General features: G+C 42.5%; 1 protein-coding gene across 8 annotated transcripts in view; it reads right to left on the reverse strand.

Annotated features, from left to right (window-relative positions):
- Positions 1 to 14,878, reverse strand: part of TRIT1 (tRNA isopentenyltransferase 1) — a 43,055-nt gene that overhangs the window by 2,206 nt on the left and 25,971 nt on the right. For 5 of the 8 annotated variants that reach the window (XM_042951197.1, XM_042951198.1, XM_042951199.1 and 2 more), the window contains exons 3-10: positions 10,980 to 11,078; positions 10,121 to 10,266; positions 7,350 to 7,492; positions 5,502 to 5,613; positions 5,020 to 5,132; positions 4,695 to 4,772; positions 1,787 to 1,896; positions 1,333 to 1,450 (exon numbers count right to left, since the gene is read on the reverse strand). In XM_042951197.1, coding sequence (XP_042807131.1) covers positions 1,333 to 1,450; positions 1,787 to 1,896; positions 4,695 to 4,772; positions 5,020 to 5,132; positions 5,502 to 5,613; positions 7,350 to 7,492; positions 10,121 to 10,266; positions 10,980 to 11,078 — 919 coding nt within the window. The remainder of the gene's footprint in view (positions 1 to 1,332; positions 1,451 to 1,786; positions 1,897 to 4,694; positions 4,773 to 5,019; positions 5,133 to 5,501; positions 5,614 to 7,349; positions 7,493 to 10,120; positions 10,267 to 10,979; positions 11,079 to 14,878) is intronic. The other 3 variants (XR_006205874.1, XM_042951203.1, XM_042951202.1) reach the window with 3 other exon arrangements.

A 14,878-nucleotide genomic window follows, 5' to 3' on the forward strand; every position in this document is an offset into this window, starting at 1 on the left:
GAAGTCAAAGAAAAGTTTATGTGGGGGAAAAAGTCAGCTTTATTCTCCAGCTAGAGCCTAAGGCAAAAAAAGTGGGGGGAGGCGGGCTTCTGGCCTGGCTCTCCACGGCAGCAGGGGATGGGAGCAAGGACTTGACAGATGGCACTATAGAAGGGCTCACACAAGCTAAGCTCACAAAAGGCTCACAAATGTTGCTTCTTTAAGGCTATCCCTGAAGGACATTCGACAAATCGAACCACTAAGTTTCCTTTAGAAAAAACAATCAGACACTCTCTTTCTCTTTCCCTTTCATCATTATAAACCAACGACAATCGAGGCTTCTTCTGCCGCTTGAGCAAATCACAGCCATCCCCAGTCTCTGACAATGGCGTTCATTTTGCCAGCGTTACCAGTTAATAGAAGTAATCATTCTATTGGTTGGAATGAGGAGAAAACCCCATTTCTATGAGAATCCCATGCAAGGCAGTACTCGGAACAGAAGGATTCCAGCCACTGGGTATAGTACAAGCCCTACTGTGCTCAAAAGGAGTGAGCTTTAAACCAGTTTCCAAATACAGTGTGAGCTGAAGGCTCGGAGGCCCCGGGCCTTTGTGGGCTCTGACCGGAGGACCAGAGGAATCGGACAGGGGAGTGCGGGTGTGAATCTGTGGCAGAGGTGGATCCAGGCTCTGAGAGGGAAAGAGAGCTTTAGGGCAGGGCCGCCGCTGGGTGGTCATGAGTGCCTTGAAAGAAGACAGCACCCTTTGATCACCGATCACCATCTTTATCCGTGTGGGACAGTCAGCTGCCACCGCTCCTCTCAACACTCTCCATCACAGGCTCAGCATCACCACAGCTTCAACACAATACCCTAACAGTTACCAAAGAGACCCTGCTTGCAAAGGGTGTACTCAGGAGGAGCACGTCCTCCCGCCTCCCCACAGCTGGCTCTGCGTCTGGGTCTCCCGGGTGAGTTGGCTGGCTTCCCTTATACTCCTACCTCACCCGCACTGAGGTCTAAACATGAAGGGCCCAGAAACTCCTAGGAGGTAGGATCAGGAAAGTCAAAGGAGCTCTGGAAAGTTAACTGCAGTCCCCTCAGTATAAAATATCTACTCTAGCTGAAGTTGGAGGGCATACGACCTTCCTTTAAAATTCAGAATACACACATAACTCTCCCACAGATATGGGAAAGTGTCCATGAAATTTGAGTACTTAGGCTCTTAGAGGAATCTGGCCGTCCCTTTATTAATAAGCAGACCCCAGCATTCAACCTACCAAAGACCTTAAATTGCATGAAGTCACTGTGAACCACCCTTAACAGATGTCTCCATGCCCTTCCCCAGACTCTACCTGCCCATTCACGGTCCCCAATGATGATTCGATCACAGAGGTCACACATGTGATAACTTCTCTTGTTCTCCATTTCATTGCATGGCATCTTTACTGGAGCAGCTAGAGGCTTGTGGCCCTGAAAGAACGGGGTTGGGGGAGTGGGGGAGATGGGGGGAAAAGCAACTGAATCAAAGAGATTTGGATGTTATTCTCTGATATTAAGGGGAGTGGGATTTTCCCAAGATTCCTTTTTCTCATTCCAGAGAGCAGGTAGATATGACGGACAGATTTTAGCAACAACCTTTCTAAATGTGAAAGCAGAAACACAGCCTCCAGGGATCTAAAAGCAGCTAGCGCTTCTGCTCTATTCCATGGAAAAGAAAACTTGGTTCCCTGACATACCAACAAAGGTGCCAGCTGAGGAAAGCCCTCTGAAAGCCAGACAAAAGGCAGTACTGTGATTAATAATCACCTGGATGAAACTCTGCACGATTTCAAGAGCAGGTTCAAGAACAGATTCCTCCCACTTCGAGACATCAGATACTTCTAAGCCATAGACTGGGGGGACACTGGGACCAGGTCCTAATAATGACAAAGAGAAGACGTGACAGGTCAGCCTCTGACACCCAATCCATTCTGCGCCCAGGACTCCAGAATCCTCAAGAGAAATATATGGAGCCAAAGGAATAAACATGCTGACCATGCCATCCATTCTAACCAGAAATATGAACAAACGGCTACATGCAATTCAAAAATGACCTAGAAGGCTCACTGATCTGTAGTCAACAAGTCTAGCTGTATAATCCAGACTTCCAGAGACAGGATCTTCCAGATCAGTCAGAAAAACAGAATGGAGTAATAGCTCTAGTGATATAAAGACAGCACGTCACAGGAGTAAATAAACTAACAGCTTGAAGTAAATGCCTGTTCTAAGTTCCCTATCATCTTACAGTGATGTTGCTCTTGTGGCAAGAGAGTTCAAAGCTTTCTTGAGGAACAGGCACTAGTCTCGGGTTTGTATATATTCCCTCAGCAGTATGGCATTCATGAAACTCATTGACACCATACCGATAATCGGGGACCGGGAACAGGAGAATTATCAGCCAATGAGCCACTAAATCTGAAAACTAGAAAGCCTTGAAATTGAACTAGTTGAGCCCCTTTCTTTTAGGAAACAGATCTACAGGAGTATTCAAGAAAACATCCTTTGGTAAACACTTCTGAATGGAGAGGAGACTGGAGACCGCCTAGGGTACAGCTACAGGCGTTTCATCCACTGGAGCCAACCATGTTAGGTCTCCGCTGGTAGCCTCCCCCATCTATAGACACACTACATTGCCTTCCACCGCTAGGTTAAGTCAGTTGCCTAAAGGCAAAGAGCATCTCCCCATGGACAAAAACATCAAAGTCCTTAGGATGCCAACGGCTGGCAGGTGCTGGCCTTTTGATTGTGCCAACCACAAATAAGATTCTTCATAAAATGGCCTGGGCTGCACCTGCCACCACACGGAAAGGTGAGACCAGGAGGGTGCAGGCAGCATCCACAGCACACCTGGCCTTGGCTAAGCTCTGCACCTGTTTTCAGGCCACTCTATATTTTCCTTTCCCCTCTGAGTCCTTTGTTGGGCTTCTGTGCCCTGTCTAAGCACCTTTCAACAAGTTCTCGGCTCCCAGCTGCTATTTCTGGCTTGGGTCCAAGGCCAAGTTGGGGCGGGGAAGTCCCTCTGGCTTCTTGCCAGAACCATATCCCCGCAGACTAGCCCCGGCCAATCACACTCAGCTCCTGGTTTACAAGGCAGCTGCGCCTTTCACTCTAGCACCAGGACTGTGCCGACATACACATGAATGAGGAATGGGCAGATGATGCTCTGGGCCATCAATCCCTCCGGACTCAGAGATGGGGGAGTTACTGTGGCTTTACCACAGGAGGAAGTTTCAAATCATTACAAAAAAACATCTTTTGTTACAGATTAATTGTTAGCCCTGGGGAGAAGAGAAGCTGCATTAGAAATCTGTAGTAGTGAGTGTCCGTTGACGCAATTCAATTTCAATTTTAGCTGAAGCAAAGAATTCACCTATCTAAAAGGTCATGCAGAGAAAACAGGGTAAGGAGAAGGAAGTATATAGAGCTTGATGGTGCCAGAACTATGCTAGAGAGGTCTGGCAGAGAGCAAGAGCAGGAGAAAGAACTGTAGCGATCGGTGGTCAACAACATGGACCAAGGTGCTTGTGTTCAGAGACACTAAAGAGCAGAGCGGAGGCCTCAGCTGTTCTTATCTATAACTGAAAGCAGAAGTCTAATGGCAAAAGGTAAACGGGATGATTTAGAAGCATATTTAAAAAGTGCCTATAAGATAGAGTTGGTGTTTCACTGGTATTCAATCTCTTTTAAATCAATCTCCATTTGGCTCATAACCACACCATTTCTTACCTGAGGCCCAATACCAATGCTGTCTAGCTAAAGTTATAGCTACAGGAAACAAGAAGAGTGCTATGAAGTACAGTGTGTGTGTGGGGGGGGGGGGGGGGGGGGTTGGGGGGGGGTCAGGCCTGCATTCAATACAGCTTATTCAGCTGGCAGGTTTTTGGCAAGATATTTAACTTCTCGAAGCCTCCATTTCCTTATCTGCAAAAATAAAAGAATAACACCTATCCCGCAGGCTCAGAAATATATGTTTAGCACCAAATTTAGCGTCAAGGACACAGAATAGGGTCAAATAAACAAGAATTTCCTTCCCTGTTCCTTAAAAGTGCTCTTCAACTGAAGCTAAGGCTGCAGCATTCTAAAGCACCACGTACCTGAAAATGAAGGCGATGCAGGGAGAGCTGGTGACGGTCTGACTCTACACTGCTCGTCTGGCCTAAGAACCATTTTTCTTTTTCTTTTTTTTAAAGTTTATTTATTTCTTGTAATCTCTACACCCAACATGGGGCCCAAACTCAAGACCCCGAGATCAAGAGTCACATGCTCTTCTGACTGAGACAGCTGGGTGCCCCAGAACCATTTTAATTAGGAGAGTGTTCCTATAGAAAGCTGACTGCACTTCAGGTACAAAATGTGAAGCTAAAATCAACCCTGAGCACTGACTCTGCTAAGATGTTGCTATTATGCTCTTGTCTGTTTTGCAGTCAACACCCATGTGTTCAAGGTGTAAGGCGGAACACATGGGAAACACATTTTTCCTCACTGGAAAGATTTAATTTGTTCTCTGAGACATTACAAAAAAGTATCCCTAGACAGTCATTTATGCGGTGGACCCTCCCCCAGATCAGGTCCCCAAGTCTTAGAACAGGTCCAGAAACTAAAGTTCCTTTTCCGGGCGAGGTGAGGACATCTATTGGAAACAGACCCAGGGGATAAGGAAAAACATGAGACTTACTATTCAAAAAGCGGTTTTTAACCCATCGGTTTTGCTTCCGGGCATATCTCTTGGTCACCTGTTTCAGAGACTCAATACCTGAAAGGCAAAGTAGATCTAAGAACCTGTAAGTTCTCACCCAGATGAAAGGCAAGCCCTCCCAGCCCAGAAGAAGAGAAAATGAACCATAGCAGCACACTGGAAGACACCTGGTAGACAAGAATCTCAGTTCTGAGCTGAAGGCCATTTGGGACTCTTCTGGCCTCAGCTCTTTCTCAGACCATACCAGCAGGATACTGTGGCACCCAAGGATGTCCAAGGCTAGGTTTAATGGAGGAATTCACACCTTTCTTTAGGAGCTGGTTACTGGTCTCTGGTGTGCATTTTCCCTCAGTGACCAGGTACTCATGAAATTCCTTGAAGCCAATGGATTGGAAGATACCATGTTGATAGTCCTGCCTGGGAATAGGAGAGCATCAGCAGATGAGCCATTGCATCTGAGAGCTAGCAGGGGCCTTGGAGAGGATCTAGCCATTTCATCTCATAGATGAGAAACCGAGACCCTGCCTCTCTAACCACCTTCCTCCACCCCACCCCGACCCGCACCAGCTCCCTGGTTAATTCCCTTGAAAATTAACTCCCGAGAATGTCTGACAGATTAGAAAGTGCAACTGTTAACAAGTACACCAAACCTCCTTCCAACAAACCTTGCCAATGCCAAGGACAAAGGCTAATAATAAACAAGTAGATCCAAAGCCAGTACATTTATGGTCTTTTGACCATAAGCAAGGGATGGAGAGTAGGTCAAAGTAATAGCCAAATCCTCACCTGTTTTCTGCAACTTTCTTCTGATTATAGCGCCTGTGAAAGTCTCTTAGTTCATCCAAGAGCCCAGCAGCAAGCATGTCATCCACTCTCTTATCCAAGCGCTCATCTAGAACTTCAATCAAATTAGCCCATCAACCAGCAAGTCTGTCACAGGTGCCCACTAGACACTTACACGATGAATGGACGGGCTGCCACGAAGAAGAACATTTGTTCAAGTGGAAGAAAGGGTTCACACTCCAAAGATTATAGAATAATTCATATTATTTTTATCATACTTAAGACTCTGCACTTCAATAAAACAGCCAGAATGAAGCACGTGTCTTATTACATAAAGAGAAGCATACAATTATAGCTATTAGGAAGGACAAATATTTTATTATGGAATGTGTATTCATTGTTTACTTTAGAGGCAGCTGTGAGACCCCTGGTTTACTCTTCTTACTTTTTTCCATTATATTTGTTACTCTAACTTGGTGTTATTTCACATTTAAGAACTTTCAGATAACACCTTGGGTAGGAACAAAAACTTTAATCCAAGCCCATCCGAGGTACACTGTGAACTACTGAGCCAGACAAAGGAGCAAAGGGTAAGGGGTCATAATCATTCAGATGTGGAGGTCAAAGACAGCTTCACTATGAGTCAGATTCCATTATTTTATGCTGAACTGCAATACAGGTTTTAATTTTAAAAAATCCATTAAATATTACCTTTTTCTATAAACTTGCACCTGAGATTAATTTAACCACAAATTTTCATCATTTCCATCATGCTCTACATTATCTGCCATTGCTACTTCTCAGCCTGCAGTAACAGTAACCTTTTTTCCTATCTTCCTAAAAAGTTTGCATTTATTAAGGACTTATCGCATGTTAAGCACATTCTGAGCACTTTGTGTGTATTATTTCATCTAATCTTCAATGAAGATGTATGTATTACTACTATTATTTTATTATCATTATTTCTACTTTACAGAATAGAAAACTGAGGCACAGGAAGGTACACCAACTTGCCTTAAAATTCACATAGCCAGAAGATGGTGGAGCAGGGATCTGAATCCAGTCTGGCTCAGAGACTGTGCTTTTAATCGCTACACTATACTGTTCACATATACTAGACCTAGCTCATAGGTTACCTTTAAAAATGGGTCCCTGGATGCCCCCAGAAGAGTGCTCATCATCCCTTGTCTGTGGCCTCACAGCACTTTCTAGCCCAGCATTTATCACAATGTAGGATCTAGCTTGTTTGCACCCCGCTGGACTGGGAGCTCCTAAAAAACAGGCACTGTCTCATATTCATCTCTGAAATCCAAGTACTCTGCAGTGTACTTGACATTTCATTGAAAGCTTACTGAATGCTAGCTGGATGAAGTTAGTACTATCACAGGGCATGATCATCTTTAGCAAACGAAAAGGAAACAAAAGAAACCCCATAATCAGGCTAGCCAACTGACTATCATACCCATTTCTCAGGCCTGCTGCTTCTAGAATAATCAGTGATACAACCTCCATCCAGCCAATCCAGGGAGTCAGACCTCCTACTACAGAGCCTTCCTTCTCTTTCTCTTCAGACCTTCCCTGGATGGCAGTCTCGTACTCACACCACCATCTCATCTTATCCAGCCTCGCTATCTTAGCCTACTGCCAGCGCTATCCTTCTTTCCATTCCAGACAGACACCCAGGGGAAGGGAACAAAGTACCTCATTAAGTCAATGAATAATGGTAATTAAATGAATAGCTAACACTTGTTTAGTGCTTATTACGAGCCACTCATGGTTCTAAGTATTTTCTACATAGTAATATAATAAGCTCTATCTCAGATGGACTCTAAGGCATCAAAGGGCTTTTACCTGTCTGGTCAGCATGAAGCCAGAGGATGCAAAGGTTAGGGAACTTCAGAGGGCCTCCAAGGGGACCACCACCTTCCTCTGAGTGTTGACGATGAAGAAATTCACTATGAGAGATTCCCGTTTCTTCAAACACTTGCAAGCTCCTAAGTCATTTAAAAGGGGGGAGGGCACACCCATAAAAACCATTAGAAAATACTGATTCTCAAGTGAAACAAGGAAAGAGGCTATTTATTACAGAACACTTTCATTGCATAAGCTCCCAAAGCCATGCAGGAATCCTGGGACTCCTGGGTGGCTCAGTCGGTTAAGCATCCATCTTCGGCTCAGGTCATGATCTTGCGGTTGATGAGTCTGAGCCCCGAGTCTGGCTCTGTGCTGACAGCTCAGAGCCTGGAGCCTGCTTCAGATTCTGCGTTTCCCTCTTTCTGGCCCTCCCCCCACTCATGCTCTGTCTCTCTCTCTCTCTCTCAAAAATAAATAAACATTAAAAATATTTTAAAAAAAGAAACAATGCTAAAGAAAACTTAGGATAAAGTAAGAATAATACTATTCTTCCAAACATACTAAATTAACTTTTCTGAAATCAGTTAGGTTCAGAAACAACAGGCTTCTTCTACACAGATAGAATGGGACTCACTCACCCTCAGGTAAGCAGTAAAAGAGCTTATTTGGGAGACTGTTACAAGCCAACAAGCCCAGTCTCGCTGGGATGCCTTTCCCACAGTTACAAAAGTATGTTGTATATCCAGCTCATCAACTTTCTTTTTAAATATGTCTAAAGTTAATGAAGAACACGTCTAACTAATTTAGTACTCTACTAGCACAAAGATCATTGAAGAAAGAACTCACATGCTTATTCTTAAGCTACCATCCAGCCTGTCCGTATCTATTATGTTATGCAGCACTAAGTAATTTAACTCTCAAATTTATACTCTACCACTCTGGGTGATTGCAACATATTAGCTTGAAAGTGATCCTTCCCTTCCTGACCCAATTCTACTTGTGTGAAATTCTAACACAAGAATAGAGACCCCTTGCCTTTCCATACCATGGTCACTCAAAGAGGACTTATGAGGGAAAATATGTAGTAACAGATAATCTCACTTAGCTGGAGATTAGAATATAGTCTCAAACTAAAAGATGAAAAGTCTTCCAGTCCTCTCTAAAGAAGAGACTCTAGAGCTCTTGATTAGAACCTATTGACTCTTACTAAGACACAATTCTCAACTCATTACTAGTTTAGAAGTAGCAAAATGAGGAGACGTGATAAGAAAACTGATTAATAAAAGGAGAGGATAATAAAGACCAACCTCTAGGATTATGTCATAAAATAATATAAAAATGAATGTTCATCATAATATTTCCGTTTTCCAAAAATGTTTGAAAGATTTCTATTAAAATGCTTTAAAATAAAATGTTTGGATACTGAAAGTATAAACTTCATTTATCTAGAATGTGCATTACCAAGGGAGCAAAAACCTTAGATATTACAATGATGTGTGACACTTCAAGGGGTACCATACCTGAAGAAATATTATTCTTTAGTATTGAATTTCATGGAGGGCAGGGAGGCACAATTAGAAAAAAATTTCTAAAAAAGCTCTAGATGTGTTGGGAGTGGTGGGAGATAATGAAAAAAGGATTAACACTGATCTAGGGGTGCCTGGGTGGCTCAGCCGGTTAAGCATCTGACTCTTGATTTTGGCTCAGGTAAAGACCTCAGTTTGTGAGATCAAGCCCCATGTTAGGCTCTATGCTGACAGTGCAAAGCCTGCTTGGGATTCTCTCTCTCCCTCTCTCTCTGCCGCTCCCCTGCTTGCGCATGCACACGTGTGCATGCACGCTCTCTCAAATTAAATTAAAAAACATTTTGGGGGCACCTGGGTGGCTCAGTCGGTTAAGCGTCCGACTTCGGCTCAGGTCATGATCTCGCGGTTTGTGAGTTCGAGTCCTGCATCGGGCTCTGTGCTGACAGCTCAGAGCCTGGAGCCTGCTTCAGATTCTGTGTCTCCCTCTCTCTCTGCCCCTTCCCACTCACGCTCTATCTCTGTCTCTTAGAAATAAATAAATGTAAAAAAAAAAAATTTTTTTTTAATTAAAAAACATTTTTAAAAAATCCCTATCAATACCATATGTTGTTATATTTAATCTGTATAACCAATCATCCATATAGTAGGTCCTTCGTTAGATCCTCTACCCTGTCAGATATGGTATCATTTCCAACACTGCAAAAAAAATAAACCTAACACATGAAGCTGCAATTTCAAAACAACCTAAGAAAACATGACCTTATGAGTTCATTCACCACCTCTCTCTTTCCTTCAAGAAAGCCTCCATATGTAAAGGTGAGCTGGTCCAGGAGATGGTTTATAAAATCCACCTCCCACTGGGAAAGCTGCTGGGGCAAAACTCAGCATTGCACAATTAATTATGAAACTCAAATCACAATGTAAACCAATTGCATGCCAGAAAAAATTTACATGAAAACTGCTATACAAGGGGAGATCAAATAGAAAATGAAGCACGATTACATAGGCCCTAGGGAAAACTCTATTGTACTATACATTTTAAATTAACAACAAAGTTGGGTGCAATTATTTATTGAGGGAGGGGAACTGAGGCAGTAACTGGGGGCCTCACAAACTGTGAGCTGGAACACACCAATCTCCACCAACTGCTATTGCCAAAGCCCTCTCATTACCCAGGCACACGGAACGACTCACTGCCCAATTCCAGAGGGATTCAAAGTCAGTGGGCCCAGGCTTTCTTACCGGGCCACTTTGCGCTTGTCATGTGGGTGCAGCTTGGCAGCCATTTCTGGGTCCACCTGGCTTAAGCGTTTGTGGAGTGCATGGCCATCCTCCTTTTCAAGCTCTACTTTCCGGTCAGTCACTTTCTCAGTGTCCATCTCCTGGGGCTATTAAAAGAAGATCTACAAGTAAATTTAATTTAACAGTTCAACAAGCACTGAGACAGTGTGTGTGTCAGGCACCTTGCTGGGAGTTGAGAATACAGAATAGAGAGAAATCAGAAGGTCCTGGCATATAGTGAGACAAAGACCATATAACAGAAAATTCCGATACACTGTGGTAGTGTTGTGAGGCTACAGCAAACAAAAGAGGACTTACTGCCTAGGGAAGTATTCAGGTACCTGCTTCCTCATCAGAAGTATAAACAGGAACCAGGGCTAACGCATCTGTATTAACATATCCATGAGTCTAGTCTTCTCAGCAAATGACCAGAGTGGACCAGAATTGCCTGCACATTACAGTTTGCAAAGTTCCACCCTATGCAATAGCATCTCCATTAGAAAGGTTAGTGTTGGACATCTCTCTGACATATAGATTGTTACAGCCAAGAAATGCTGAGTCAGACTGATGTACTGTTAACTTACATGGAGATGCTAATTAATCCACAGAGAAGCATTTTTCCCACACACAGCCCTTACCCTCAGGCCACACCCCGCAGGAGCACACTTCACATATGGAGGTTGCACTTGCTTCAGAATATTAAGTAAGAAAATTAAGTCGCTGAGTATAAGAAATAAGCAAAAGTCAACCTTCCTCCCACTAAAATTAGCTGGCAAGAGGAACCCATTTCCTCAGTGACTTACAAGTGAACTAAACATACCTTAGTACTGACAAGAACTTTCCAGAGCAGAGCCTCAATGTAATAATTCGTTCCTCCCACGACAATAGGAATTTTGTCTCGGGCAAATATATCTTCAATGTGAACGTTAAGAAAGATTATCACAATATTTAATATCAAGAAGAGCATCCTGACTCACCTGAGAAGGAGGGTATTAGCAAGAAACCACACTCATTTATTCGTCTGGAGAACAGAGGGTAAAGGGTGGAAACCAAGATGAATGGGTATCAGTCTTCACTGTTTCCCATGAGTTCTCAGAAGCATTTCCTATTAGTTCTAGAGGGTCTTGCATAAACCGGAGACAAATGCATGATGGTAATTCCTTCCAGTGCTAAAAATGTTTAGGCCTTGCTGCTAAAATTCAAAGCTTGCTTGGTATTCCAAATCAGTTTAATGAACACAAGCCCAAGGGCTCTCAGAGAACCGAGTGTCAGCTGCTCAGGAAGCCACCAAGGTGACGCCCATGGTGTGACTTTACCTTCTAAGGCAAAATACAAGCTGGTTTCTCTAAGCCATGGTTCTTGGACTCAGTCCCCACCATTATGTGGTAGTAATGCACATTTTGGCCACTTGAGATTCCACCAGATAAACTGAAAAGCATGGGTTCCAAAGATAAATAGATTTCAATGACCAGCTCCAACTCTCTGGCAAGTTACTCAGTTTTCTCACCTGTAAAATTCTCCAGAATTCTTCAGAGCATTAAATGTGACAAGGCATATAAATCCCCTACCACAATGCCTGAAATATTTGCTTTCAATTGAGTAAGTACTGAATTTACTTGAGCCTCTATTGTTTTTATATCCCTGCTACTTTGAATTCTTCTTTAGAATCTCTGTTGAGCAGATAATTATCTGCTTTATGAAGGGCTTTGCTTCTAAGGATAATTGATAAAGAGACTTTCAACCTAGACAAAGACTCATTTACATGCTTCTTCCCCCTGCCAGCCTGTCTGTGGGCACAGAGATAGATGACCTCTTTTCTATCAGAGGCCCACTAACCCCGAAGAGGCTGGGGTGGGGTGGGAAGAAAGCTGTTACCGATCAAGGATCATAAAGAAGAAACACTGTCTATTTGTTTTTTAAAAGAGAAATTCTATATTCCGCCTTTAAGCATAGGGAGCACACAATTACATAGTAACTGTAATAAAAATTCAAATATATAACATGATTAACAAAGGGAAAGGGAGCAAGGAAAGTAAAAAGAGAAGGGTAAAATGGTGAGATGCCAAAAAAAAGAGTGGAAAAGAGGGAGGGACATGGGATAGGTGACATTTGGTGGGGAAAGGTTTGACTTGTTTGCCCAAGCCATGAAACAATTGTGATTCTGGGCAAAACCCTTCTCCTCTCTGGGCCTCAGTATCTAATATCTTCACCTGCCCAATCAAGAAAGCTAACTAAGGGGGCACCTGGGTGGCTCAGTACGTTGGGCATCCGACTTCAGCTCAGGTACTGATCTCATGGTTTGTGGGTTCGAGCCCTCCGTCTGGTTTTGGGCCGACAGGTCAGAGTCTGGAGCCTGCTTCAGATTCTGTGTCTCCCTCTCTCTCTGCCCCCCACCCCTCCACTTATGCTCAGTCTCTCTCTCTCAAAAATAAATAAATAAAAACATTAAAAAAAAAAAAAAGAAAGCTAACTAAGAATACTTCTTAAAGTACTTTCAGTTCTGACATTCTGTTTCTAAGTTCTTACCTTAACTCAGAAATCTCCATTCCTGTAAGTGATGTGATTAAGTCATCCCATGCTGCCCTATATGAAAACTCCATTTTCTATCAGTTCTTTCTGAACCAAACTGTCTTAAAGCAACAATGGACATTTGGTGATATGTTTTAATTTGCCAAGGGCTTTCATATACATTATCTCATCTGATACAATTGCCTTGTAAAGCAGGTAGAGCAAGAATTACTATCTGCATTTTAATCTCTGCCTATTTGATAGGCAAAAAAATATGATTTCATTATTTTGATTTGCATGGCCTTAACAGCAAGGGTAAGCCCTTTGTCATGTTTACCATTATTTATGCTTCTTCCTTTGTGAATTACTACTAAGGCCCTTTAAGTATTTTTCGTATTGATCCATAGGCGTTTTTTATAGGGGCGTCTGGGTGGCTCAGTCAGTTGAGCGTCCAACTCTTGGTTTCTTGGCTCAGGTCATGATCTCATGTGTCGGGCTCTGTGCTGACAACGCAGAACCTGCTGGGGATCCTCTCTCCCTGTCTCTGCTTGGGATTCTGTCTCTCTCAAAAAATAAACTTAAAAAAAAATGGCTAAGTGGGAAGTTTTGTGTGTACTTTAACACAACAAGGGAAAAAATTAAGTTAAAAAGTCCATTAGGGGCACCTGGGTGGCTCAGTTGGTTAAGCAGCCGACTTCAGCTTGGGTCATGATCTCACAGTTTTGAGCCCCACAACAGGATCTGCACCATCAGTACCTGCTTGGGATTGTCTCGTTCTCCTTCTTCCCAACTTGTACTCTCTCTCTCTCTCAAAATAAACAGACTTTTTAAAAAATCCATTAAAAAAATGTTTTTTAAAGACTAGATATCTACAAAGTCCTTCCCTACTGTGTGTAGTTAAAATCACATAAGTACTCAATTATATATTATCCCATTTGTTTTAAAGTTTCATTAAGAATACACATATTTAACTCTGAAATCCATCTGCAATTTATGTCATATATAATGAGGTTGTGATTTTATTTTTTTCCAAAATAATTAGCTGTCCTAGAAATAATTATTTTTTTGATGTTTATTTTGGAGAGAGAGAGAGAACACATGTGCACAAGCAGGGGAAGGGCAGAGAGAGAGGGGGACAGAGGATCTGAACAGCAGAGAGCCGGATGCGGGGCTCCAACTCAAGAACTGTGAGATCGTGACCTAAGCCAAAGTCAGACGCTTAACCAATTAGGTCACCTAGGCACCCCAAGTCCTGGGAATAATTATTAACTGCTGCTTTATTTTTCCACTGTTCTAAAATGCCACCTTGATCATAAGCTAAGTATGGACATTGATTTGAATTTGTATTCTGCGTTTTCTCTATTCTGTGCCATAAGACTGTCTAGTGTAAGTTCCATGCTATTATAATTATTATGAATTTTCATTATGTTTTAATATCTAGCAGTCCAAATATATTTTTTAAAGTAATCTCTATGCCCAGCATAGGGCTTGATTGAACTTGTGATCCCCGAGATCAAGAGTCTCATGCTCTACCGGCTGAGCCTGCCAGGAGCCCCATCTGGCAGTCCAAATATTAAAGGCAGTCTAAACAGTTAAAATACAAGGGCAGTTCCCTTATACTAGTCTTTTCAAAAATTTATTGGCGTTAAAACTAATGTAACACTATATGTTAACTATATTGGAATTAAAATTAAAAAAGTAAAAGATCACTGATCACAGAAAAAAAATTATTTTTAGAAAAAAAAAATTTATTGGTGTTTTGCAGTCCTCCCTCACCCAACAATCCCTATTACATTCTAACTGTAACTCCATTATATTTATAAACTGATTTTGTAACCTCATTTAAAGGGTGGGAAACTGAAGCTCCGTGGGGTAAACGCTCTCTACCCAATAAAATCCACTTGGTCCAAAGAGGTAGTTCTGGGACTAGAACACAGATTTTCTGGTTCCTAAATCAGTGTTCTTGCCACTAAAACAGCTTCTCAAATTTTAACATGCCTATGAATCACCTGGGATTCTCGTTAAATGCAGATTCTGATTCAACAGGTCTGGAGTGAGGACCAAATTCAGCATTTCTAATAAGTGCCCAAGGGATGCTAAATGCTGCAGTCTGAAGACAAGGTTCTTAGTAGCAAGGGCATTGTATCTTTCAATCCATATAGTTCAGATGGGGATGCTACCTATGGGTTGTTAGGTCTTGGGTGCCCCTGT

Source organism: Panthera leo, chromosome C1 (genome assembly GCF_018350215.1).
Source record: "Panthera leo isolate Ple1 chromosome C1, P.leo_Ple1_pat1.1, whole genome shotgun sequence".
Lineage (NCBI taxonomy): Eukaryota > Metazoa > Chordata > Mammalia > Carnivora > Felidae > Panthera > Panthera leo.